Below are 25,226 nucleotides of genomic sequence, written 5' to 3' on the forward strand. Positions count from 1 at the left end.
CTAATTAAGGGAACATAGAGTGAATATTTGGAGCAACACTGCCTAGAATTTATTTAACTCTTGATTAAGCTGAAAAGTCAGAGCTGTCTGAATGTTCATTGCACCTGACCTACAAGTTTATAACAGTTCTCAGCACAGGAGAAAGGAAACCTCCCCAGCAACTTTACTCTAGAGTCCACTGTACACAAAAGTCTGGAGGAGAGCTGTGACACACAAAGTCCTGCTGGTCCATCTGCTGATGAAGTGTGGTAGAATAAAGGAAAGGAATGGGGACCTTGCAACAAACGTTGGAATTCTAAAGGAAAACTATCCAGCAAATGCTTCTCTGCCTTCAAGGACTTTATCATCAGTTGAATTTATAGAACTGGAAAGTCTAAAGAAAACACGTATTCAAACTTTAGCCATTCTTCACTGATAGGAATGCTCAATGCATATGTGATCTTCAAATTTATGGCCAGAGTCAGGTGACCCAGTGGATCTGTACTTCATCATGATGCACAGTGCTGACAAGCTAATGTCTAGGCTCTCTGTGAGCATTCTTTTCTTTGACCTGAATGTTGTTCAAACATTGTTAAAATGAAATTTACCTGCTATAGGCTCTACCAGCTGCTCTGCACTTGAATTCTCCTTTTATGTAAACAAAAGAGGGCAGATCTTGGAATAGCTGTGGTTTCTGCAGTCTAAACCTCACAATGGTCCAGAGTGTTTAGCAGAAGTTCCAAGAGGTGGTTATAAAAGCGATGTCAAGGAGCACAATGAGAAACAGTCTAAATGAAGCCCTTACCCAGAGCATGTAAGCCAAAGAGATGAAAAGGAGATGGAGAAAAAAGTAGGTTTGGAGACAGAGTGAGAATGTGAGCAGCTGCTGTATCATCTATTGACAGCCATTCCAGAGCGGAGTGGGGGGCTGGGGTTGGGGAGAGATTCACTGCCCTGTATCTTGGGCTGGGAGATCTATGCATATGCTAAGCAGTCTTGGCAATACTGTACTGCAGACCTGACATCTGAGCTGAGAAGACAGTCTTAATCCTTTGATACACAGACCCCAGTTTCTTCAAGTGACTCTACAATGCTGAGCCCTTTCACTAACTCACACATGCTCCTTTAAATATGCCTAGTATTTGTTCTCTACCTTAGCATGTGGTTTCAGAACTTCCATGTCAGTTACACTAGATCCAAATAGGACAAGCCCTTTCTTCCTCCATTCAGGTAGCCAGGCAAGTCTTTAATTGCTTTCTCCCTGTGAGTTAGTATGACAAAGATATTTCTATAGCCATTACCTGTATCTGCATCTAAGTGACAGTAAAGTCACTGGGACAAAGTCATATAATAAACAGTGAGATTAGAACTGAGGCCACCTAGCACTTACTCTTTGTGCCATACTGCCTCTTTGTTCTATGAAATTATGCAATTCTTGCTTTGTATTCAATGGTCAAGATCTTACAATCTGACTGATTACATCCTAAGCCTGGCGTTGAAACTAGCTGTGGGACTCCAGGAAGCTAAGATCTTGCTGTTGCAAATTCCTCCTCCATAAGATGCAAACTGTTTTTTGTAGGCATCCTACTGATAGTAATAAAAATATGCTTTCTTTGTGATGATGCAGCTGATTACTACACTGAAAAAAACAAGGCCATTTTCCTCTCTATGCTGGGAGTGAAGAACAACGAGAGTGGCTTTCTTTCTGAATCTTTGGAATGTTTTAAAGCCCATGAACTTGCTGAGAAGTTAACTGGTCCTCCATTTGGACAGAAGAAAGATCGCTCTTCCTGTTTTGACAGGAATCACTGGGAAACTGCAATCAACCCATACTAGGAAGCCTGACACAGGACGTGCACTTGGGCCAACTTTTGTACAGAGTGAGGTACTCTTCCCATAAATATCATGAGGACCAAATGACTGCAATATTCTTTTTCTTCAATAAATGTAGATCATGTCTTTCCATTCCCAAACACTTGTTGCACACTATGACCTTGTATAATTTGCCGAGGAAGCAATTGTGTTATGTCAAAATTCCTTCAGGGCCACTGGGAGCCAGGGCGTTCTGACACCCTCTGTGGAGGTAGGACTTTTCTGAGAACTTTTCTTCAAATGTTCTGCTCTCTACAGTATGCTTAAGAGAAATCTGGTATCCAACTGTCTATGTAACTGCAAAAAGCATCCCACAGAAAACAGTACATACTTCCAGAGAAGGCATTCTGACATTCTCTCCTGCTGTGAACTCAATCAGTAGTACCACCAAGCCCCAATTCTGTCTTTTTGTAAGAGTGAAGAAACTCTGTTATTTAAATGTTCTTAACACACTGTACAGCAAGAGCCTTAAAAGGGCTAATTACTGTTTCCTAACGTCCCTATACACCAAGATTCTGAGCTTATGAGTCTCCAAATAGAATAAATATATTTGTTAAAAAATGTTTCTGATTGAGTTGTTTGATATTTCTACATAAAGTAATATATGAAAAATGTGCTGCCTAGGTAATTAATGAAATAATACTCCTAACAGGATAATTACACAAACTTAATGTTAAAAGTGCTGTAACAGGTGAGTGAATGAAAGATTATTTTAATTTGATATGAATATTCATATATATCCCAAATTTTCCATTGCAAATGATAATTACTTGAGTAAGTGAGACAAAGGGAGACTTATTTTTTATAATCTTCTGTATCATTTATTGTAGTAATACTTATGTACTCACCTGCCCGTGTAGGAAGAAAAAATATCCAGTGCCATTATTCCTCCAGATTGTTGACCAAAACTTACTCTGAACTCTTCCAAATGTTCTGCAGGCACGTAAGTGATTCTGGAAATAAACATAATCCATGAAAGTAAAGGGAACAGAGTTTTGTCTGTTATAAGAGCCTCTCAATCACAGAAAAATGTCACACTGACCACTCATGTTTACACTCTGTATGATATGTGAGTGAGCATATTCAACAGACAGTACAAATTTCAAAAGACAAAATACTCTACAGCCAAGCACAACAACTGAAATTAATGCTGAAAATGCGACTGAGAAACTACTAATGAATTAACAATCATACAAAGAGGAAAGTAGGATTATTTATTCCTCCAAATGAGAAAGCTAATGTAGTATTTTTTAAGATTAGGAAACTCTAAAATTTGATGAACGAGCTAAAGAGATAGTTTAGTAGCGGGAGTACTTGTATGTTGAAAGCTCTGGGTTTGATACCTTTACTACAATGGTGAATGGATGGATGCATGCATACATGATGGATGGATGGATGGATGGATGAATGAATGAATGTTTATCATGCCAGAAGCCTGTGTTCATCATTAGTACCACAAAATAAAGATATAAGTAAATAAATATCCACATTAATATTGTATTTGTCATATTTAGATTGCCTAGCAGAAATAAATTAGGTATACTTTATTAAACACTAAATATCTGAAACATAGTTGTTCATAGTAAGTAGTTAAATGTGGACATTAATCATCATAATCAATGATTCAGTGAGCTCCATTAAGTTACAAACTTCAAAGAGTAAAGCCTGAAGCCACCATACTCAAGGTTAAGGAAAGATTCTCTAATTTGTAGCAACTTCATTTATTATGTTTTCCTCCAAGAAATCCAACTGCTTACACTTGAAAGTAAACTAGTAAATTCAGCAAATAGCAGTGAGTGTTCATCTTTTAAAGGACATTGCAATGGATGTGGAATACAGCCATGAGCTTAGAAATCAACACAGCCAAGTTCAGATTTACTGCTCTTCTGTAAGGCTGGTTAGACCACTGGTAAAATTTCTAACTTGGTTGGTCATGATCCTCAAATGAGACAGCACCCAGAGAAATACTGTACTTGAAATCAGTAGGGCATACATGTTTGTCCAAGTAGGAAAAAAAGTATTATAAAACATGCTTAATTTAGAAATCACAAAGACTCTTAAACCGGTATTATATCCATTAAGATGAGTTTAAAGATCCTGACACTGGAGAATAAAGATGTTAGAAAGTAGGAATTTCACTGATTCACTGCTTTGCACTAGGGAGGATACATTTTGGGTCTACTGATGATACCATAAAGATATTCACTCTTGTCTTCAAAGTGCGGTATCCAAGGCTTGAGCTGTTCTGATGTGAAACAACACTGCTGAGCCTCCAAACCCTCAACCACAAGTGTGCCATCTTTCATGAAGCAGCTATAAGCTAAACACCACCATACACAGTAAGACAGCAATCTCCCAGAACATAGCTCACCACACCAAAGCCAGCCCACCAAAAGAATACTCAAAACCCCTGGGAATCTCCTAGTGAAATGTCTACACCAAGGACCAAACTTGGAACAGAATACAAAGGTTAGGGTAGTTTCCTTAGACAGAGTGAAAGCATTGCCTTTTTGCTGGCCCAGCTTAATTTATTGGAAGAATAAGAAGAAGAGGAGGAGGAGGAGGAGGAGGAGGAGGAGGAGGAGGAGGAACAAAAACAACAACAACCTTTAAGGTACTACAAAAATACTAAATAGTAAATTTGCTGTTTTCCATCCAAATTTCGTGAGTGAAAACCACACAATATATTATATATTATATAATAATAAAATCTTTTTAAAAAATTAGTGTAAAGTCTAAAAGGTAACAGGATTTTTAGAAAACCTTATTTTAATAGAACTTAAGAAAACCTAAATTTGAGAGAACTCACATAAATAAGCACTTAAGAAAAGCCAAGAGAAAATATGTGGGTAAAGAAGGACATGAAAGCAATAGCACTAACAGCACGCACTGCCTGCTTCGCTTACTGGCCATTGTGAGAGCCCAGGCAGGGGCGCATTGTTGTTGTCTGTATTTGCTGAGTTACTTCTATCAGAGGCCATGAGTGAGGGCTTTATAATACTTGTTTGATACTCTTTTTGGCCAAGAGAAAGAACAAAAAAGCCAAGTCCATGGTCATTTGTCCCAACAGGGACAGAGGCCACAAGGAAAGGTATCCCACAATGCAACAGCATATGCAGAGCTATTCCAGCACTCGGCTGATCACACAGCCCACAAAAGCCTCCCCATGAGTCAGAAGAGGGCCAAGCTGAATGACAAGCTGCAGTAACCCAGGGAAGCAGATTATTTGGGAACCGGATTAAAATCTTCTATGTGAACTAACCTCTGGTTACACATATAGTGGAAGAAAAGAGATTCGCTATAGTGATGCTGACATGTGATAAAAGGTACTAAATTCAGGAGCCACGCCTGCACATGCAGACAGGATCAGCCTCACAGCAGAGCCTGAAGGCTTAGTGGCTGGCAAAAAAAAGGATTTCCAAATGAGTTCACAACCATCACTGCAATGTGAACGCGTAGCAACTGTATAGCTCTGCTGGAGCGGACGTTCTTGTAAGTGAAGAAAAGAGCCAAACTGTACACGCTGAGTCTAATCTGGATCTACTCCTGCACTGGGATGTTACGAAATCACGAAATGGTTTTCACAGACAAGTTGTAACACACAGCCATAACGAGCTTTTGAGTCACTGATGCTCACACATAAAAGGGGGCCCGATCGCCAGCAGGTGCTGTGGAGAATCTAGAATGTGAAGCATACGCCGCAGCATCTTTTCACAATGGTGTTAACAAATGTCAATGTCTTGTGCTGAATGTGAGACGCATACATATGTAGTTAAAAGTGGGTGCTCCTGGATACGTCCCCCCTTTCCACCTCCCTCTCATCTACACCTCCCCCAGAAAAGCATCTGCTCTTTCCTGGTGTCTATAGCGGTGATTATTAACAAGCATGGAAAAATGTAACTGCAATCAATCTTTTATTCCTTGATCAGGAATTCATCCCACACGTTGGGTTAAGGCAGGTGAATTCTGATTCAGCTCAGTAATTATCTGGCAGATGTTATAAGCAGCTGCTGCTAAGCACAAAACCCTGGCTATTATTACAGGAATGTGTAAGAGCTCCTGGCAAGGTAGAGTGAAAAGAAACAGAATGCATTCTGGTGAGGCTTCACATCTGGCTTTTCATGGGAAACAAGGAGGTCTGGAACTTAGCTGGCTGTTCCTGAACTCTGGAAGCTCAAATCATCCCTTAGGCATGCATGAATGCACACAAACTTCATAGTTATTTATCCTGAATGGGAGAGAAAGGAGCACACACATTGTCTCAACAGGCAGTCCTTTCCCTATGGCCAGTGAGTTGTACAGCTGAGCCAGAGTCTTTTTTTTTTCCTACAGTTTCCACCACTCCCCATTAATAAGCAATACAGGAAAAGTGACCGGACTGAGACAAGAGCCAGATAATAACTAGAGCTGAGTTGGTTAAGGCGGTCGTACGGCCCCATTCAAAATAAAGGAATAACTGGACTTCCCTGTGGGAGAACAGCCACAGTGACTGACCTCAGAATAATTCTAAACCCCTGTGTTATGACATGGAAGGGACAGAAAGGGGATAGGGCCAAAAACACTTCAGAGAAATCACAGAGAACACTGCTCAGCAGCCCTTCTCAGTGTGAGTCACCTAGTGTGCATATTTTATTTTTGTAAAAGGACTGTGGGAGAATGAAATTAATTTCATTGCTCTGAGTTAGCATTAGTTGGCCTATAAAAAGAAATGGTGATTTTTATGTGTATGCCAGTGTGTGTGTGTGTGTGCGTGTGTGTGTGTGTAAGGCTGACTAGCATGTGCAAAGAGAGACTGTCTAGTATATCTGTGTGAAAGAATGAAATGTGTGTGTGTGAGAAAAACTGATGAGTATATATGTAAGAAAGATTGGTGTGTGTGTAAGACTGGCTACTGTGTGAGGAATACTGATTGTGTGTGTGTGTATGTGTGTGTGTGTGTGTGTGTGTGTGTGTGTGTGTGTGTGTGAGAGAGAGAGAGAGGGGGGGGGGGACGGTGTGAGGAAGACTGGCTAGAATGTATGTGAGAGAATACTGATGCATGCATATGTGTGTGTGCGTGTGCATGTGCATGTGTATGTGTAAGGCTGACTAGTTAATTTCAGAAGAGGGAAGATTTTCTTCTCCCTGTTTTACATGTAAATGTCACAGTTGTTTTGACTCCTGAGATATGACAGCTGTGCTTAGGAAGTTAGTCCTGTAGTTATCTTTCTGAGTTATAAGAAAGTTGTTGCTCTCAGAGGATTGGGGGTTTCTGGCTTGATTGGCAAGTGAAGTAAAAAAATCAGAGACACAATACAGATCATTAAGAAATATGGGAAGAGATGGTTTTCCTAAATCTACTCAAGGCGTCTCTGCCATTACTAACATGCAGGATCCACACTTTGGGGAAGTCCAGCACCAGTATGGATTCTGATGCTTCAAGTGCCCAACAGGAACATCACTGACAACCAGCTGAATGTTCAATCACCAGGCCATCTGCATTTCATACCACACCCAAGCATGCAAGCTAAATGTCCTGCAAGAAGCAATTTCCGTGTGATCTGTATCATTTACCCTTAGGCAAAAGAAAGGGCTGGCCACAAATACTAAGAAATGAACTGGAAAGCTGCTCTATTTGTGTAGCATAAGGACTGACTTTTACAATGATGTTCCCCCGTACTCTTTCATCAAAACACAATTAAGAAATGGCCACGTGATCTTAAGATCCTCTCTACTATAAAGTCAAAGGGCCACGTGGAATATGAAAACACGAGGGAATGCTGTGCCTGAATAACAGCCCTTCTGTGTAAGACAGCAGGAGATGCTTGCAACAGGACGTGCTTACTGTCTATGAATGGCAGAGTAGAGCCCACATGGTCAGTATGCTCTAACCATGCATATTCTGCAAAGGAATGCCTATTGTAAAATATTACAGAAAAGCAGCCACACAATCAAGTAATCAAGGTAAGCAGTCTTCCCAAGCTCTGTTTTTTTTTTTTTTGCCTTGATCCCTATACAATAAACACAAATAATCAATGATGTGTGTCAGAGGGGAGAGCCATATTGATGACACAATAAAGCCTAGGCTGCATTGGATGCTCAAAGACCATCTAATGAACTTAAAAGTTATATCATATATATATATGTGTGTGTGATTATATGATGTCTGAACCATGGGATATCTCTCACATCTAGGGTTCTTCAAGAAACACCAGAGAAGCAAAATCAAACAACATCACACTGTTAGTAAAATGAATCTTAGCAATACTTTATCCAGAATCAAGAACTATCAGAAATGGAGTAATGTACATGAAACAAACATGATAGCTCTGTGCATCAAATTGAAATATATACTTGTTAATAAGAAAAAATATTTTTATTAATGAGATAAAACTCATTAATTTCCCAAGACAGGTGGGTCCAGATGATACTTACTTTATGTCGGGTCCAATTAGAGAATGTCTTCTCAGCATGGCCCGTGCCTGGGCATTGGTTAAACTTATGGTTGATTCTTCGTTAATGGACAAAATGCAATCACCAACAGCAATCCGGCCATCTCGACTAATGGCACCTCCATGAATAATGCTTCGTACAATCACTCCCAGGCCATCTTTATTAGCACTTACTGTCATCCCTATGGCAAGAAAAAGAGTGCTGACAAGGACTATAGACAAGATTTTCAAAATTGCTGGATTCACTGATGGACTTACAGATAAAAGAATATGAATCATGTTTTTGTTACTAAAGTTTTCCAAAACCGTTTTTAAGTTTATTTTGTCAATCACAGTTGTGCTTGTGTGATATGTGTGTGAAATGTGCCATGGTGCACATATGCATGCCAGAAGACAACTTTCTGGTCAATTCTTTTTTTCCAGTATGGTTTCTGGGATCTGAACTTAGGTCAGCAAGCTTTCATGGCAGGCATTTTTACCTGCTGAGGCATCTTGCTGGCCCATCATAAAATATTTATAAGTGATTTAAGATGTTAGTGAAATTATGTAAAGATAAATATTCCATGTTTAATACATAAGAGATTAAAACAGTTAGCATTACAGAAAATAATGTAATTTAGAACATGTGGTCTACCCTTCAAGATACAAGCTGTCTTAGAGAAAATACCATGCAGTTTTAGACTATTTTTCTTTCTTTTTTTTTATTATATTTATTCAGACTACATCCCGATTGTTATTTCCTCGCTTGTATCTTCCCATTCCTGCCTTCCCTCCCTCTTTCACCCTATTCCCATCCCCTAGACCTCTGACAGAAGGGGACCTCCTCCCCCACCATATGACCACAGCAGAAGTTTATTTCTTGCACATGTAACAGAACAGTAGGCCAAATGGATAGCCTAAGATGGCAGTTCCGACTCTATGTCTAGGTCACTTGGTCATCTCTACCTACATAGCAGGGGCTGCCATGTGCACAATCTTATGCAGGTTGCTTAAGATGGACAGTACAGAGAAGGAGCTCCTCACAGCCTGCAGTCTGTGCTACAGTCTTGACTACCAGAGCATACCCTATATTTAAGAACACAAATCTATAGAAACGTAAATCTCATCTATTCCAGTTTTGTCTCCAAGCCCTAATCAGGTCACAATATGGGCATCTTATATCTTCTTTACATGTTCTCTGGGTTTCATATCAGACAAAAAATGTGATCTTAGTTATTATAATGATGTATAACATTTTTCACTTCCTCTCATTTCTACAGTCTTGCCCTTTTTGATAAAAAAGCACTGCCATCCTATCATAGCATCCTCCATATATCCTCCATTGTTCAAAGAGAAGCACTGGAGTCAGTGTGTGTGTGTGTGTGTGTGTGTGTGTGTGTGTGTGTGTGTGTGTGTGCGCACATCTATGCAAGTGTGTATGTGGACGTCAGAGAACAACTTCACGTGATGTTCCTCAGGCATCTACATTGTGATTGAGGTAAGGTTCCTGGTCTGGAAAGTCACCAGGTAGATGAGGCTAGCTGGCTAGTTAGCTGCAGGAGCCTGCTCACTTCTGTCTCCCATCTCACTCTAGCTCAGGCTGAACTTTTTAGCACCCCACTTGGCTTTCAATGTGAGTTCTGATGACCTCAATGCAGGCCCTCACTCTTGATGAGTCAGGGTTTCACGAGGTGAACTATCCCCGCAATCCTGGAACTATTCTGGTTACCTTATGACATTTCTCCCCAAGATGTACCACATCCCAAAGACCTGTCACTTCTATCCCTAAGTATTAAGTTTAACCTATTTGCTTTTCTACAACACCATCTCTTGCTTATTCTTTTGCAGCCCCCTAACTGTTCTTCTGCCTTCTGCTATTGTCCCCTCTAATGCATTGTACTCAAAGAAGAAAAGCAATTCTTATGAGACAATCACATTCTATGTGACCTCTGCATGAAAGCCTTCAAAAGCTTCCTAACATACAACACATCTCAGGCACAGCACAGAGAACATAGGAATCCTGCACTCCCTGAAACATAAGCCTTTTCTCTTTATCATATAGTCTTTGGCCCTTGAGCTGCAGCCATAGCTGCCTTCATTCATATATACAACGAATCTCTTCCCCTTTTCCCTTTCCCTGACACTCTAGCTGCAGTATACGTTTTGTCATCACTTTCTCCAAAGTAGCCATTCAATACAGGGTGTTTAAATCACTGTTATCTTTACAGATTGTCCTCTCCATATTTACACAATACACTTCTAAATTTACATTTAAAATATTTCAATGTAATTGTAATATATTCATTTTTAACTTTTTATTGGTTCTTTGTGACTTTCTCATCATGGTCCCCAATCGTCATCATCTTTTCCCCTCCTATATCCCCTCCATGCTTGCAACTCTCCCCACCAACCCCATCAGAAAAAAAGTATCTGACTGTGGAAGCTAAGCTGTAGTGTGTCACAGAGTGTCTCACAGTACACACTCCTGTCCACAGTTCTTTGCTTGCAGATGTTTAGTGCAATGACTCCCTGGTCTGCTATAAGGCCTCTGGCTTCTGCAACACTATCAATACTGGAACCTTAGTGAACTTCTCTCAGATATTCTATTGTTGCATCGAGTCATGGAAATGCCATAGTTTTAGATCTGTAGGACCAGGCCCTTTTTGTACTCCAGCAGTTCATCGATGGGGAAGATGTTGGGATGGGCCGATTTAAAGGCCGGGATCTAGGCTTCAGAGGTGGCTGAGCTGACCGGCCCACAGACTTTCCTTGCATTCACGCTCTGCATTCACACCGGCAATCCTCAGAGGTCTCCAAAACAACACGTGTATTGTTGTCATTTCCCTTGGTCACCCACCATAACTACATAGTAATACCCTATTGGTGAAGACACCACACACTTTGGCTAAAGGGCACAGAGAACTCATTATCATACTGACTAGGACTTCTCTGCTGGAAAGCTTTTATACCAACAGCAGTGTGTTCATGCTACAATAATAACTTGTCAAACAATATGTGCCCATTGGTACAGTAGGGGGCATGATTTTCTGATTACATTTATGGCCTGTTCCACAGGCACCAGGAAGGGGGACTTGATGACTGGTCCTGTAAACTTGGTCAAAAGTCCACAGCTTGGGAAGTCACCAGCCCTAGAAAGAACCTTTATTGTTATTTTCCCTAACGGTGATGATTTTAAATTGCCTTCTACATATTTACATTTCTACTCACAGGCCTGGGCTGCTCCGAATCTTTGTCGAAGTAGCTTCTTTTTTCAGGGAGCAGTGGGTAATTCAGAGATGCTTAACTGGTTAAGAGCTGAGAAAAAGACTCAGCATCTTTGTCACTCCCTACCGCCACCAGGACTCAGGAAACTCAGAAGTGAGAGAAGGAAGAATGTAAGAGGTGAAGGCTACAGAGGAGCGAGTGCTATGAAGTGATGTCTATGGGCACAGCATGGCAGGGCTGCTGCCTTTGTAGCAGGAGTTGTGCTTCCTGCACAAATCCAGCCAGCCTGCCAAAACTGTGGGAGAGATGGTGGTCTTCACCAGGCCTTATCTCCTAATGAGGGGCTGCTGGCAGTTGCCAGCTGCTGGGGAAGGGAGAATCAATCCTTCTTTGATGGTATTCCCACTGGTAGGCTTCCCATGTTTTAGTGAATGACCCCACACTCATGCACATATTGGTAGCACTAATTGGACTCAGTGAGGAAGGAGGAGGAGGAGGAGGAGGAGGAGGAGGAGGAGGAGGAGGAGGAGACAGTGGCAGCAGCACACATTAGAAAAGAGACATGGTAAAGTGCATGTGGGGAAGAAACGAGAAACAGATAAGGGTCCTATTTCATTGTGTACACATGACTTATTAATAAATGTAATAAATAAATGTTGCTGAATTACAAAATAAATACAAAAGAAAAGACAGACAAAGCTAGGAGTGGTGAGTTATGCCAGTTGTCTCAGCACATGAAAGACAAAGAAAGAAAGATGGCTGTAGATCTGTGACTAGTCTTGGTAGTTCCTGGACAGCCTGAATTACAGAGTAATATTCTGCCTCCAAAAAAACTCCACATAAGATACATTTACAATTTACCTCTATCCAAAACAAAGAATATTGCTTCTAAAACAAATCCAAATCTTAGTTCAGCTTCCAATGCACATTTTTATTATAGCAGTCATAATGTTGCTATTCTGAAAGCCCCGTGTGTAACGGGAAGAAACAGAGAGACCTGATTCCTGACTCCACATCCTAGCTGCTGTGTACTAGTAGACAAATCCATGAGTCTGTCTTTGTTTTGATACCTTGTCAACGAAAAGAGTATAGCCTCTTCCTTTGTTTTTCAGTCTCCTAAAATGTTTACTTCTTTACTTCAAGCCCAAATACAACATAGTTAACCAATCAACTTCAGATCTACCAAAATGAAGATCAAATACACACACACACACACACACACACACACACACACACACACACACACACTCACACTCACACTCTAATCTCTAAGCCTAAAACCCACTGGGATGGTGGCACATGCTTGCAATTTCAACCATGATAAGATACATAGTTAGACTCTATCCCCAAACAACAATATCTAAAACTGCAACACCAAAAATGTTTCATAAAATCAAAACAAATTGGTGGTGAGATCCTTTAAATAAACCTGTCATTTGTCACTACAAAGAGACATAAACCACCCAGAAGAGAAAGGCTGCAATCCTCAGATAGGCTGAAGGCAGACTATAAGACTAAACAAATGATGCCTGCACACTGACCAGAAATAACTCACCCTGTAAGATTTACTATATTACTTATCACATTGTGTTACTTTAGGTTATAACGGAAACACCTTCCCACATTAAATTTTAGCTATACATACCAAATCATTTGAATTATTTTAATATTGATGTTTACACAGATTTTTTAAAAAATGGGCATTTTAAGGATTTCTTTACACATTAGTACTGTAGAAACCTGATCATGAAATATCTTCTGTCAAATGAAATATTAAGAAAAATGTTCTCATCTCAACATGATAGTCTTTGAAATTCTACTCTGAGAAGCTAGGAGGCAAGCTCAAAATATTGATATTATGACATGACATCATTACAAAGTTTACACTCAAGAACAACAAAACCTTCAAGTTGAAGAGTCGCAGGGAATATGCCACAACATTGAAGTAGATTTACAGTTTTGTGCTGGGCTGTAATCACAAGTGTTTCCAGCTGCACAGAGCCCATTTTAAATGTGGCTCACAGGTGGGCACACCTGTGAGAAGAACTTTGCTGCATACCAAGGTCTCAAACAACTAGGGCCAAAGCTTATAAAAAATACCGTGGGTATATAGCCTAATTCTGATAGTGAAAAATGAAGCAAAATAATTAATAACAATAAATACATATCAGTATAACTGAAAGGGCCTTACGCTCTGATATTGTGGCACAAACCACAAGGTAACATGCTATGATTTCTTGCATCAACATTGCTTTCATTTCACAAATGAGGACTACTTTGTATTTTAATTTTTACAACCAATCTTTGAAGTTTACATGAATATGATAAGATATGATAAAGGATACTTTTAACCCTTAGTGTTCTGGATCTTAAATAACTAACATTTTAAAAGCAAAACTTAAAAGAGAACATGAAAGCAGTTCAAATGTCCATGAGCAGGTAAGTAGAGAAAGTGGAGTGTTTACCTATAACGAGAAAGTAGTTATTCTAGAAAGAAAGGGAACTTATGATGTGTGCTCCACGAGATTTAAAGACATTCTACTATGTGAGATCGTTTCAAACGGTTAAGTACTGTGTGTCCCCACTTACTCGTGCTAACTAGAGCCTCAGAGAGGAGGCCAGTTGCCATACGACATTCTAAAAGCATTGACGCCTTTACAGCTGCTATGATCCTCACACACAGAACACGGAAAGTTAGCAGGGAGAGACTCAATCCCTCTGAGTGTGTGGGGATGGAGTTGCACTGTGGTGTCTCTGAAGTGAGCCCCAGGTAGGAGACCAACAACTGTTTGTGATGGAGTAGATGTTTCCATAGAGTTTTCTAAATGAGGCTCTTCTATCATGAGTTGTTTGACAATAGAGTCCTCTACATTTCTATGAAGGTCAACAGAGACTCACAATACACAGCAGCATCCAAATCTGCTGCACGGATGGGGAGTCTTATGTTTGCCGCATCCCAAAACATGAAGCACAGAACTTACTGAGAATCCTTTCTAATATCCTGTAAAAAGAGGACAGAATGACATCGCCCCAGGAGCGCCACTGGGCAGCTGTAATGCGAACTGCCAGGTAGCACTGGAGCTGCACAGACGTCTGTAAAACATGTCTTAAGACCAGTCAATATAATAAACATGTTTTTATTGACTATGTAATATGAATAATTACACACTGATTATATTTATATGTGGTATGCATGTTTGATACATGCTTTATATATCCTATTTAACATATATGTATTATATGAATTAGATAAACAGAATTACATGATTCATGCACTTTTTAAAAAATCTAATTATATGCAGCTACAGAAATACGAATCCTATCCTACAATTCTCCTTTGGCTAGTATTGGTAGCCACCACCAAACAGAACAAAATCTAGGAGAGTCTGGGGTTCTAATGATGTCTCTTCTGAGTCTCAAGCTCAACAAAAACCCAGGCCTGGGCATAAGATCCTAGTGTAAAGGGTGCTTGTTGGCTGGTCGCTGCAGGAAGGCAGTCTTTGATGGGAGCTAACATTCGGGCTACATGTGCACATTCTGAGACTCAGAGGCATCATCCTCCATCTGTCCCAAGCAGCAGAGAGGCTGCCTCTGTCAGAGGGAACAGGTGTGCTCTGTTCCAGCAGCTCCCATCCCTACTGCTACTGTGGCTTCTGCTCCTCAGGGAGGGCTTTGTGCAGAGGCTGTTGTGAGTGGCAGAGGACTCTATCTGTGGGGGGCTTTGTGTGTAGAGTTCTTCCAGGGACAAATGTAGACTAGGAATAACCTGCATTTATATTTTGCTAGTGGCACACCTGGCAGTTGTTAGTCTTCCTACCAGGAAATGAAAGAGATTAAATACAATCTGACTCTTGCATAACTAGCGATATTCAAAGAAAATAATAATTTATTTTCCTGGAGAACTTAGGATTCCAAATGCCGAATTTTAATTTTCTAAAAATTACACACACACACACACACACACACACACACACACACACACACTTCATATAAACTTTTACTTGAATGTAACTGAGATTTTTAAATACTTAGAAAGAAGAGAATAGGGGATATAAGCTAGTATGAAATAAACAAACCTGTTCTCATTTCAGGAAAAAAGTGTGCTCACAAGAAGAAAGAAGAAAAACATCCCTAGCATCTGCTCACTGCAGATAAAAATGACAACGAACACTAACCAAGGACAATATAATAGTAAACATTGAATCCCTATTCAGATCAGGACAGGACATTCTCCACAGTTGTGTGGAGAGTGGGGACTGACTCTGACATGAACTCTGGTGCTCCACATTTGACCACCTCCCTTTGGTGGGGAGGCCTGGTGGCACTCAAAGAAAGAATAACCAGGCTACCAAGATGAGACTTGATAGCCTATGACCATATAGTGGGGAAGGAGTTCCCCCTGGGTCATAGACCTAGGGGAGGGGAATAGGGTGAAAGCGGGAGGGAGGGAGAAATGGGAGGATACAAGTGATGGGATAACAACTGAGTTGTAATCTGGATAAATTAATAAATTTTTTAAAAGGTCAGTGAACCCCCCTGTCCTCTTGTGGCCTGAGGAGCAGTGCTGTGTGGTGAGTGAACTTACCTAGACTGGAGCTGCCTTTAGCTATAGTAACTGTCCTCTCAAAGGCTTCCTGGGACATACTCTGCAGGGTCACAGACTCAGCATGAGACGCCAAAACCCCAGAAGAAAAAAAGAAAGAGAAAGTCACATGGAAAGAAAATTAGACTTTGGAGCAGTCATTTCAACATTACACATGTTCCCTCAAGAGTTGGGCTTTAGCAAGAACCTACAATCAATCAAGTTCATAGGTCACCTCACAGTCAGACAAGCACTCATCCCAAACTAGGAGAGACTCAGGATGTAATGCCTGTCTCAGCCTTCCCCATCATCCACCGAGTCACAACACCAGGTGACAGGAGGGTACCTTTTGAGCTCCAGCAGGCAGCGTAGGAGCAAGCTCTGTGGTGTGCAGGCCCCGTGGTAACTGCGAGTGAGTCCATGCTACTGTATTAGCACACTCATATTTTTGTTCAACAGCACTTGCAGGTGTGTAGTCGCTGATGGCAAAATCAGAAGAAGCTGCCATGCTCACGCCGGAGGGAGGAGAGCCAGCATGCTGTCTCTGCAAGAGTCTCTGTTTGTAGAGTTCTTCCAGGGACAAATGTAGACCCAGCACTAGGTCAGAATTGTCAGCCGTATTCTGATGACAAACAGACAAAACCACCAGTCAAAACTGAGATATAGAGTTATATCAATTTATTATAAGCCATTTTTAGTGAATTACTAATTAGGGAAAAACAAAATACATCTTTTTTTAAAATTTCAAAGCCTTATACACAGCTGGGCGTGGTGGCACACCCCTGTAAACCCAGCACTCAAAGGAAGCCTGGTCTACAAAGCGAGTCCAAGACAGCCAAGGCTACACAGAGAAGACCTGACTCAAAAAACAAAACTAAACAAAACAACAAAAAACAAACAAACAAAAAAGCCAACCAGAAACAAAAACAACAACAAAACAACTTTATACTTATAAATTTTTTATTGAGCATTTCTCCCGAATATTTTAAAATTTCATATGTCTTTCATTGCATTTCTTACAAATCTTGTATCTCATGTTCTACTAAGTTATACTTGTAGAATAGCTAAATATAAATAATTTCAGATACAATATTTAGTTCTAGCTACAAACAAAACAATCCCAAGTTAAAGATACACAGAGGAACAAAAAGTTCGTATTTCCAAATCACATTTGCTGGTAGCTACTGTATACTGAGAGTACCAAGTGTGACAGCCATGGAATCTGGAATCCCAGGACTCTCTGGGAGTAAGGTATCAACAGGCATCTCCTGGTGTTCATAGAAAACAACAGAAATCCTCAAAAGTCAGATTACTGTAGAGAAATATGCATGTTCTATAAGGTCCAAGAAGCAATACCAAATCAGAGAGCCATAAAAACCTATGTTCTAATCTAGTTTTTGTCATTAGCAATCCATGTATCAAAGGACCTGTCTTGACAGCTAGCTACATACTAGAAATTTTCTACAATTCCTTGAAAGTTTAAAATTCTACAGACCTGTATGAATGCACATGTCTCTTCACAACAGATGTAGTTTAGCACTTACACCATTGGGCCACGCACTGCAGCTGCTTTACAGACTGCTGTCAATAAGTATTCTCCTCTCAACAGTTTTGGGAAGAGAACTCAGGACATGTAAGCACTGTACCATGGACCACATCGACAGCTCTCTCAATACTTTTAAAGTACAAAGGTCTTAAGAACAATCCACACACAAAAGATTCATGTTGTACAAATATATGCTGCTCATGGACAGAATAATATGAAAGTCTGTGCGTATGGCTCCTATGTCCATTTACTCCCCCAGGACATCTGTCTGGGGTCAGTTAGATACTGATCCACCATCTTTATGCATTTGCATAATATTCATGCAAGTACTTTACATACTTAAAATCTAAACAGAATCATCATTAAGTGGTATTTTCACCACTGTCTTTAGATCTTGACATCAGTGTTTAATACCCACCTCACCCTGCCGTGACATAATTATTGCTGACAGGTAATGGTGGGCTGGCATTCTTGAAGCCTCAGTTCAGGTACTAGTTCACAATTAATTTAAGCTTTGGCAAAGTTCAGAGTTAGCACTCTCTACTCTGCTCTTCTTACCTACTTCATGGGGGGAAATAACACATCCTAGCACAGGACTGCTGAGGGAGCCCGGAAACAGGCTTGACTTAAGAGGAACTGCCCAAGAGACCTTAGTTACACCAGTTGTTTGCATTACGCGATGCTGTTTGGCCATGCCATGCCTGAGTTGGTACTGCAGCTGTTCATCTACTCAAGGGTTCTCTCACAGAAAGAGACAGCGTGGTGCCTACGACGAGGCTTACAAACTCTATTTTTGCTTGGAAATATGATCTGGAAGAACCGCAGCGGGTAGCATGTTACCATGTGTAAACCTGACTCCTGACAAATGTCATAGTTAAGCCCATGTATCTCGTGAGAACACTCTTCCCACACACCTTCTCACCCCTTTACCACACGATGTTCACTGTTTCTTTTCAGCTGAAAACAGTTCACCAGGGTTCTAAGTTCCCAAATTTGTCATTTGGGGGATTCTGGGCTTCATGTGCTACTTAACATTCCACACAAAAGAAGGATGACAACTTGTAGTATTGTTTCTTCTCCTTTACAAATAACTGCTTTATGTTTTAGCCGCCTAGGATCTACCTCATATGTGGATGAGATATCGGTCTCTTCCTTTTGTTATGAACATAACTATTATATGTTACATATTTAATATAAGCTTACACTTTCTGAATTAGCAGGTATTCCTAGCACACAGAATGATGTAGTGCTCTCTTACAGAAAGATTTAACATTGTTAGTTATCATTAGGAACAAAGGATAGGAAATAGCCACCTCCCTCCCACAATCTAGCTAGCCTCCTGACTGTGGTATCCAACCTCTTTTTCTTTCTTTTTTTTTTTTTTTATTCTTAAAAAAAGTCACATACTTACCAGAGGATTGCTAAATTTTGGGATTACTAAATCAATTACAATAATTAGCAGAAAATCATCTCACTCATGCCTCAAAGACACATAATCAAATCTGCTTTTCATCAGAAAAATCAGTTTATCTGCCCTTGTTAGCTGCGGTTTACTAGAAAGTATAGGACAGAAATGTCCATGCATTATTCATGGCAATTGGTACTGACACACAGAAAGGGATTAGCTCATCACCAGGGCAGATGATGCACGCCCACTGCAGAAGCTGATCGGTGCTGACCACCCTCCCGTGTCTCGTGCATCATAAGAATCTAAAAGTAAAACATCTTTTCCCTCTAGACCAATGTTCATAAAACAACTCTTCTATTTCCCCATGTTTCCTGATATCTTAAGTGAAGTTTCTCAAAAACCCCATACTAATACTTGGTATATTCTTGTTCTCATAAAAATGGAGAGAGATGAGAAATTAAAAGGTCAAGTATATATGAAAACTGCATTTCTTAAGTTTAACACAAGATCTAAGGTTGCTCATTACCACACTACTCTTCTGATTTTCTGGATAATTGTCTTATACCAATAACCCAAAGCTGACATTTCTGACAGCTGCAATGGCAGTTTAGCAGAGAACCCCTGCTGCACGTCACACAGTGAACTCCTGTTGCTCTTCACAGTCCCAATGCCACTACCTGACTGGCATTCTCCTATTCTCTGGGATTAGGACATACCCTCGTGTGCTACAGGCAACAGCTTCCATTATTAGGAGCCAGCAGTTCCTTAACTGACCCTTCACAGTTGTTCTCATCTACATGCTCAAGTGTCTCAGTTAATTTTCAATTCTAAGCTCTTCTCCAAAACCATCACAAAACAGATGCAGATCTACAAACACAGTATCATGTGCCACACAGTGCCACCAAGCAGAGGTGTGCAGGATGTGTGGACCACTTTTTTCTATAATGTATTTTGTGTTTAGTGTGTAAAGTGAATGAAGATTTATATTACTAAACACAACTTCACCCTGTACTAGAACATACAGCATTTCCTGGAGATCTAGTCAGTGGAGACAGTCTCCTCCCTGGTGGTAGGCTGAGAATGTGGGCATAACAGAAGAGGTTACAGGGGACATAACATATAGCTATTAAATCATTAACCACTGTTTTATTAGGTCATTTTTTTAAACAAGGATTTTTACAGAAACTATGTTGAGCATTTAAACAGACATCAATTTTGGACAATTTAGGTTTAAATAATTTAAATTCAGATCATTTAAATTTGACATTCAATTTTGTAAAACAAATTGAGTTATTATTTTTTAAATTAGCCCCCAAATTAAAACCTAGAACAACAAAAAGGAAAGCAGTTCAATGGCTGCTGCTATGTCCAAACTGAAATGCACCTTTACTTTATTTTTATTTCCTGGGTTCCATGAGATGGAGCTCACTGTGCAAACCCTGCCTTGGTTGGAACTCTAAATCCTCCTGCTGCAGCCCTGACTTGCGGGGCGTTGGGGCACAGGCCTTTAACCCAGCTCTGTGGTTGGGGATGGGACAACGGCATGCAGAGCTTCTAGCCTGGTCTATATAGTAAGTTCAAGGCTAGCCAGAGGCCAGGTCTACATAGTAAGATCCTATTTTTAAAAAAAAAAAAAAGGCCTGCAAGTGATGAGGAGGCAATCATGCTAAAATGATATGAATATGTTACTAAATTGCCTGTGATCCAGACAACACAGAAGTTGATAATCTAAATTTGTAAGTATTAATGAACAAAATTGAAGTATAATATATTCCCCACACTGCCGAAAAGGGAGACTTCTGTGAACAGAGGCAGCAACTAAGCTGCTTAGCCAGCTGCACAAGGCTGAATTCTGCTCTGATGCACGAGGCTTCTCCCAAGGGCAGCACCTACAGATCCCAGTGGCATACCTGACCAATAAAAGACATGTCTCCCCAGAGGTGAGGTCCATTTTCAGACTCTACATATTAAGTCGAAAGCTGCAGGAAACACTGAGGTCTTAGGGCTCACTTCATCACTCTTATAAATCTGTACACAAGCAAGTGTCTTTGTTTTCCTTCAATCCCCACATTATGATATGGTCATATAGTGTACATAACCACATACACTTAAATAGCCATAGATGCTAATGGCTTCATTCTATTCATTGAAAATTTCTGAGGAAAGTTTACATTTTTTATCAAAAGGTTAATTCTGAGTTCCTTAACAAACCTTATATGATGAACTTGGAGCAAACAAGGATATATTTTATTCTATTTTTATAATTTTTTCCCAGTAGAAAACTAGGTATTAAAATTTAGAGACAAAAACAAACAAAAGCACAACACAAGGAAACACCAGAGTTGCAGTATTTAACTAAGGAAACAGAAAGCCCACAGGAGGTTTAAACAGCCTCATTAATGTCTTATTTGTTGCTTTTTAGTTTAAATATTTCAGTTGTCAGGCCTGCTTGCCAAACTTTGATTCAATGAAAAAGTAAACTGCTTAGAAAAAAAAATGAGGCAAACAGACTTCAGCAAGTCATTATGCTGTGCTGCATATAGCCAGTGTTTGCCCTGTAAAATATATGCCTCTCGGCGTAATCCCCCTTTAAGTAATAATAACTACATTAAACAATGCAATCTGTCTCACTGGCAAGAAGAAGTGAGCAATGCTGCAGATTAGGAGATCCCACCAGGAGATGAAACCAGCTCCCAAGCCTGAGGCCGGTCAAGGGTGAACACAGTCCAGAAGGCTGCAGCCAGGGACCTCAGGTGTGCAGGCAAGGCACAGCTGTTCACTTAAGACCTTACCTTGCAAGCAAATTCCAGGAGGGAACCCGGTGGCATGGGTAAGGGTAATGGGAGAAGGGGTGGACCTCAGACATAGCACAAAATGCTCTGCAAATGTCCTAGCCAAAACAAAACAAGGCCAGACCTAGTGGTCTGCTTCCCAACGCCTCATGAATGAGGCTCTTTCCCATTGATTCAGTGTATAAGGAAAACACAGTAACACCTCAGGAATAAAAAGAAAAACATTGTCAAGTCTCTTTATCTTCATGTTCACTTACTGCGTATTGCCCACACAGACATTATATCCACACATGAACTGTCTGCCTAGACATCTTGTTCTAGACACAGACACTACTGTACACAACAGATAAATCAGGTCGAGTAGCGCCCCCATACATCCCGATTTTCTTCAAAATACCATCTGTCCCAATGTGGGAAGTATCACACCCCCACACTGGAGGGTTTCCTCTCATGTACACAGATATTTACAGGTATTATACATATATATATATATAATATAAAAATTAATGAAATAGATGCAGAAATCAACAATAAGTGAAAAAACAATGGCTAAAATATACATAAACACATGATCTCTAACAATCAGAAAATCCAAATTAAAATACATATCAACATGCCTGTTTGTACTTAAAAGTTTGCACAGGTTTTAATTTATTACTTTTGAACATTATAGTTCTATGTTGCCAAGAAAATTAATAGAGTATTAGCATTCACGCTAATAACTCATTTTTAAGGTACAGACAGCAGACATGTCACACTGTGACTGTGCTCTACACTCATATCCACTGACATAAACACACACTGCCTCCACCATAATATTTATGTAGAGTGTTCTTTGACATCACATTAACAAGTAACGGCATTAAGTTTAAATTATCTAGTAACTGTCAAATTACAGCAAAAAATTTACTATCTCCTTTAGCATAAAAGTTAGTTTAAAAAAAAAAACACTAAAAAGTCATTGTGAGACTTGATACCCTATGAGCAGAGACTTGATACCCTATGGGCATATCAGGGGGAGGAGGTACCCCTCATTCACAGACATAGGGGAGGGGAGGGGAGTAGAGGGGGGAAGTGGGAGGAAGGGAGGAATGGGAGGATACATGGGATGGGCTAACAACTGAGATGTAATATGAATAAATTAATTTAAAAAAAAGTCATTGTATGTTTTCCAAACAATCATCAACATAAGTGAAATTTTACTCTGATCTGGCATGAATCTGCGACTGGAGAGATCTGACATCATTATTATGCTGTGTGCTTGTTTGGATGAGAATGGTCCCCACGGGCTCACATCTCTGAATGCTTGTTTCCTGGTTGGTGCACTGTTTAGGATTAGGAGGTGCGCCCCTGGGGTGGACTCTGAAGTTTCAAAAGCCCATGCCAGGGCCAGCTTCAGCACACATCGGCCTCTTGTCTGTGGATAAGATATACGCTCTCAGCTACCACTATATGCCTGCCCGCTGCCATGCTCCCTGCCATCACCATGGGCTAATTCGCTGACACCGGAAGCAGGGCCCCAATTAAATGCTTTCTTTTCTAAGGTATCTTGATCATGGTGTCTCTTCACATCAAGAGAACAGTCACTGAGACATGCCTACTCTTACGATTCCCAGAAACTCTGCCCGCCAGAAGGTTACACATAGACATTTCTCCAAAATGAAGAGACATTTCTGTTGTACCTTGGGAGGAGATGATGGGAGGGAGGAGCCGTAGTTCATGCCATCACTGCACACGCTCTCCTGAAGAGACAGGACAGAGGCTTGCGTAGAGTAGACGCTGTCGTTATCAGGAGAGAACTGAGACTCAAATCTTGGTTCAGCCATGGACTCGGCATCAGGTGCATCTGTCTAGGAATAAAGTAAGACCAGCTGGTCACCACACCCTGTCACACTTCACTGCCACGACTTGAGCTAAAAGGCACAGTTGAACCTTTGTCTGCCCTGCTTCCTGCATGTGCCTTCCTCTTTATCAACCACTTGAAAGGTGCACTGATATGGCGGCATAAAGATGGCCAGACTACCCACAGCAGCAGCCAGATAGTGTCTAGTACCAGATACTATTTCATCCCATCAAAGGGAGCAACTAATAAAGATATTGCTATATCTTAAGTTTAAATCATTATATAAGCAAGGAAAATAGATAATGTTTTATGATGTGAAGAATTAGGCTATCTTTCTTCATATTCAACTAGCAAACAACTATTTGTAAAAGCAGCTATGTGGTTTTCTATCAGGCTAAGATGTAGAGTCCAAAGAGAACGATGCTAACACTGACCAGATTCTGGACTAGTTACCAGAAGCAGAAAGTAATAAACATCTTAACACTAGCAAGCCTCATTGCTTGAAAAGCTGTCAAAATAAATGCTGCGGGAACACTTCAAAGTAAGTCCTTTAAAATATAATTCATAGCCTATAATACATTTTAAGCATTTGCTCCAATTCACTAAAGAGGTCACTATGTGGAGTTCATCGTCTACAAATGTACATTATGTAATACGATCTGGGTGATAAATACTTAGCGTGTGCTCTCTAGATAGAGAGTATTAACTTACGCCAGATTAAAATAGATAAAGGTTTGTTTTAAAGTCGGACTAAAAGGAACACTCGGATAAAAATAGTATAGCTATTCTGATGCCTTAGATCTTAAGAGATTCTAAAATTCACTTAGCTCAATTGCTCTACAGATAAAACATGAGGTCCCCAGGAAGTTAAGTGACCAGTACAAAAACACCAGAGCTCATTGCAAAGACTGAAAACTCCTGTGACTATTAAAAGGCACTGAGCTTCCATGAGTATGGAAGTGATTTCTTCAAATGCCTTCCAAACCCTAGAGAGGATATTGTCTCCTGGAGTAATGTAAAAACAATGAGTTGGTTATGACTGCATATAGCTTTGATCCCAGCACTCAAGGGGCAGAGGCAGGTGAATGGATGACTGTGAGTTGCAGACAAGTCATGGCAACATAGTGAGACCCTGTCTCAAAAGAGAAAAAGGAAAGAAAAAGATGAATGAAGGAACAAATTAATGAATGATATCTTTGTATCCTGCAATGTTGCAAAATGAATTTTCTATGGCAAGGTATGACTTAACATCATAGTACCTCACAAAGTCAACAGCACTCTGAATTATAATGCCCCTGGAGGAGGCCAAAGTCACCCCATATTTTAAGCATAATGTGAATGTATTATACTTACCATAAACACATCAACATGTTCTAAAAATAGCTTTCCATAAGTTATCATTTAAATACACTAACAAACAGAATTTTCGACCTTCCAAATTAGTATTGGCATAATATGAAATGTCAAAGACCTAGTTCACACTATCCACTTTAAAGTAGTATATGCACACTGAGCTTCTACATACACTGAACAAGCAGTTCAATAAAACTGCAGCAGAATGATTTGTAA

General features: G+C 40.2%; 1 protein-coding gene and 1 long non-coding RNA gene across 13 annotated transcripts in view; one reads left to right on the plus strand and one right to left on the minus strand.

Annotated features, from left to right (window-relative positions):
- The window catches only part of MPDZ (multiple PDZ domain crumbs cell polarity complex component), a 152,047-nt gene that overhangs the window by 51,461 nt on the left and 75,360 nt on the right, over positions 1-25,226 (minus strand). For 11 of the 12 annotated variants that reach the window (XM_084789387.1, XM_084789383.1, XM_084789377.1 and 8 more), the window contains 5 exons: positions 23,497-23,664; positions 16,414-16,690; positions 16,072-16,161; positions 8,266-8,464; positions 2,700-2,804 (listed from right to left, as the gene is read on the minus strand). In XM_084789387.1, the coding sequence (XP_084645513.1) occupies positions 2,700-2,804; positions 8,266-8,464; positions 16,072-16,161; positions 16,414-16,690; positions 23,497-23,664 (839 nt within the window). The remainder of the gene's footprint in view (positions 1-2,699; positions 2,805-8,265; positions 8,465-16,071; positions 16,162-16,413; positions 16,691-23,496; positions 23,665-25,226) is intronic. The other variant, XM_084789384.1, reaches the window with a different exon arrangement.
- On the plus strand, positions 7-1,865 carry LOC311601751. The gene is made up of 2 exons (XR_014780644.1): positions 7-829; positions 1,607-1,865. It is a non-coding gene; the product is annotated as an uncharacterized lncRNA (long non-coding RNA).

This window comes from Acomys minous, assembly GCF_964271855.1.
Source record: "Acomys minous genome assembly, chromosome: 1".
NCBI lineage: Eukaryota > Metazoa > Chordata > Mammalia > Rodentia > Muridae > Acomys > Acomys minous.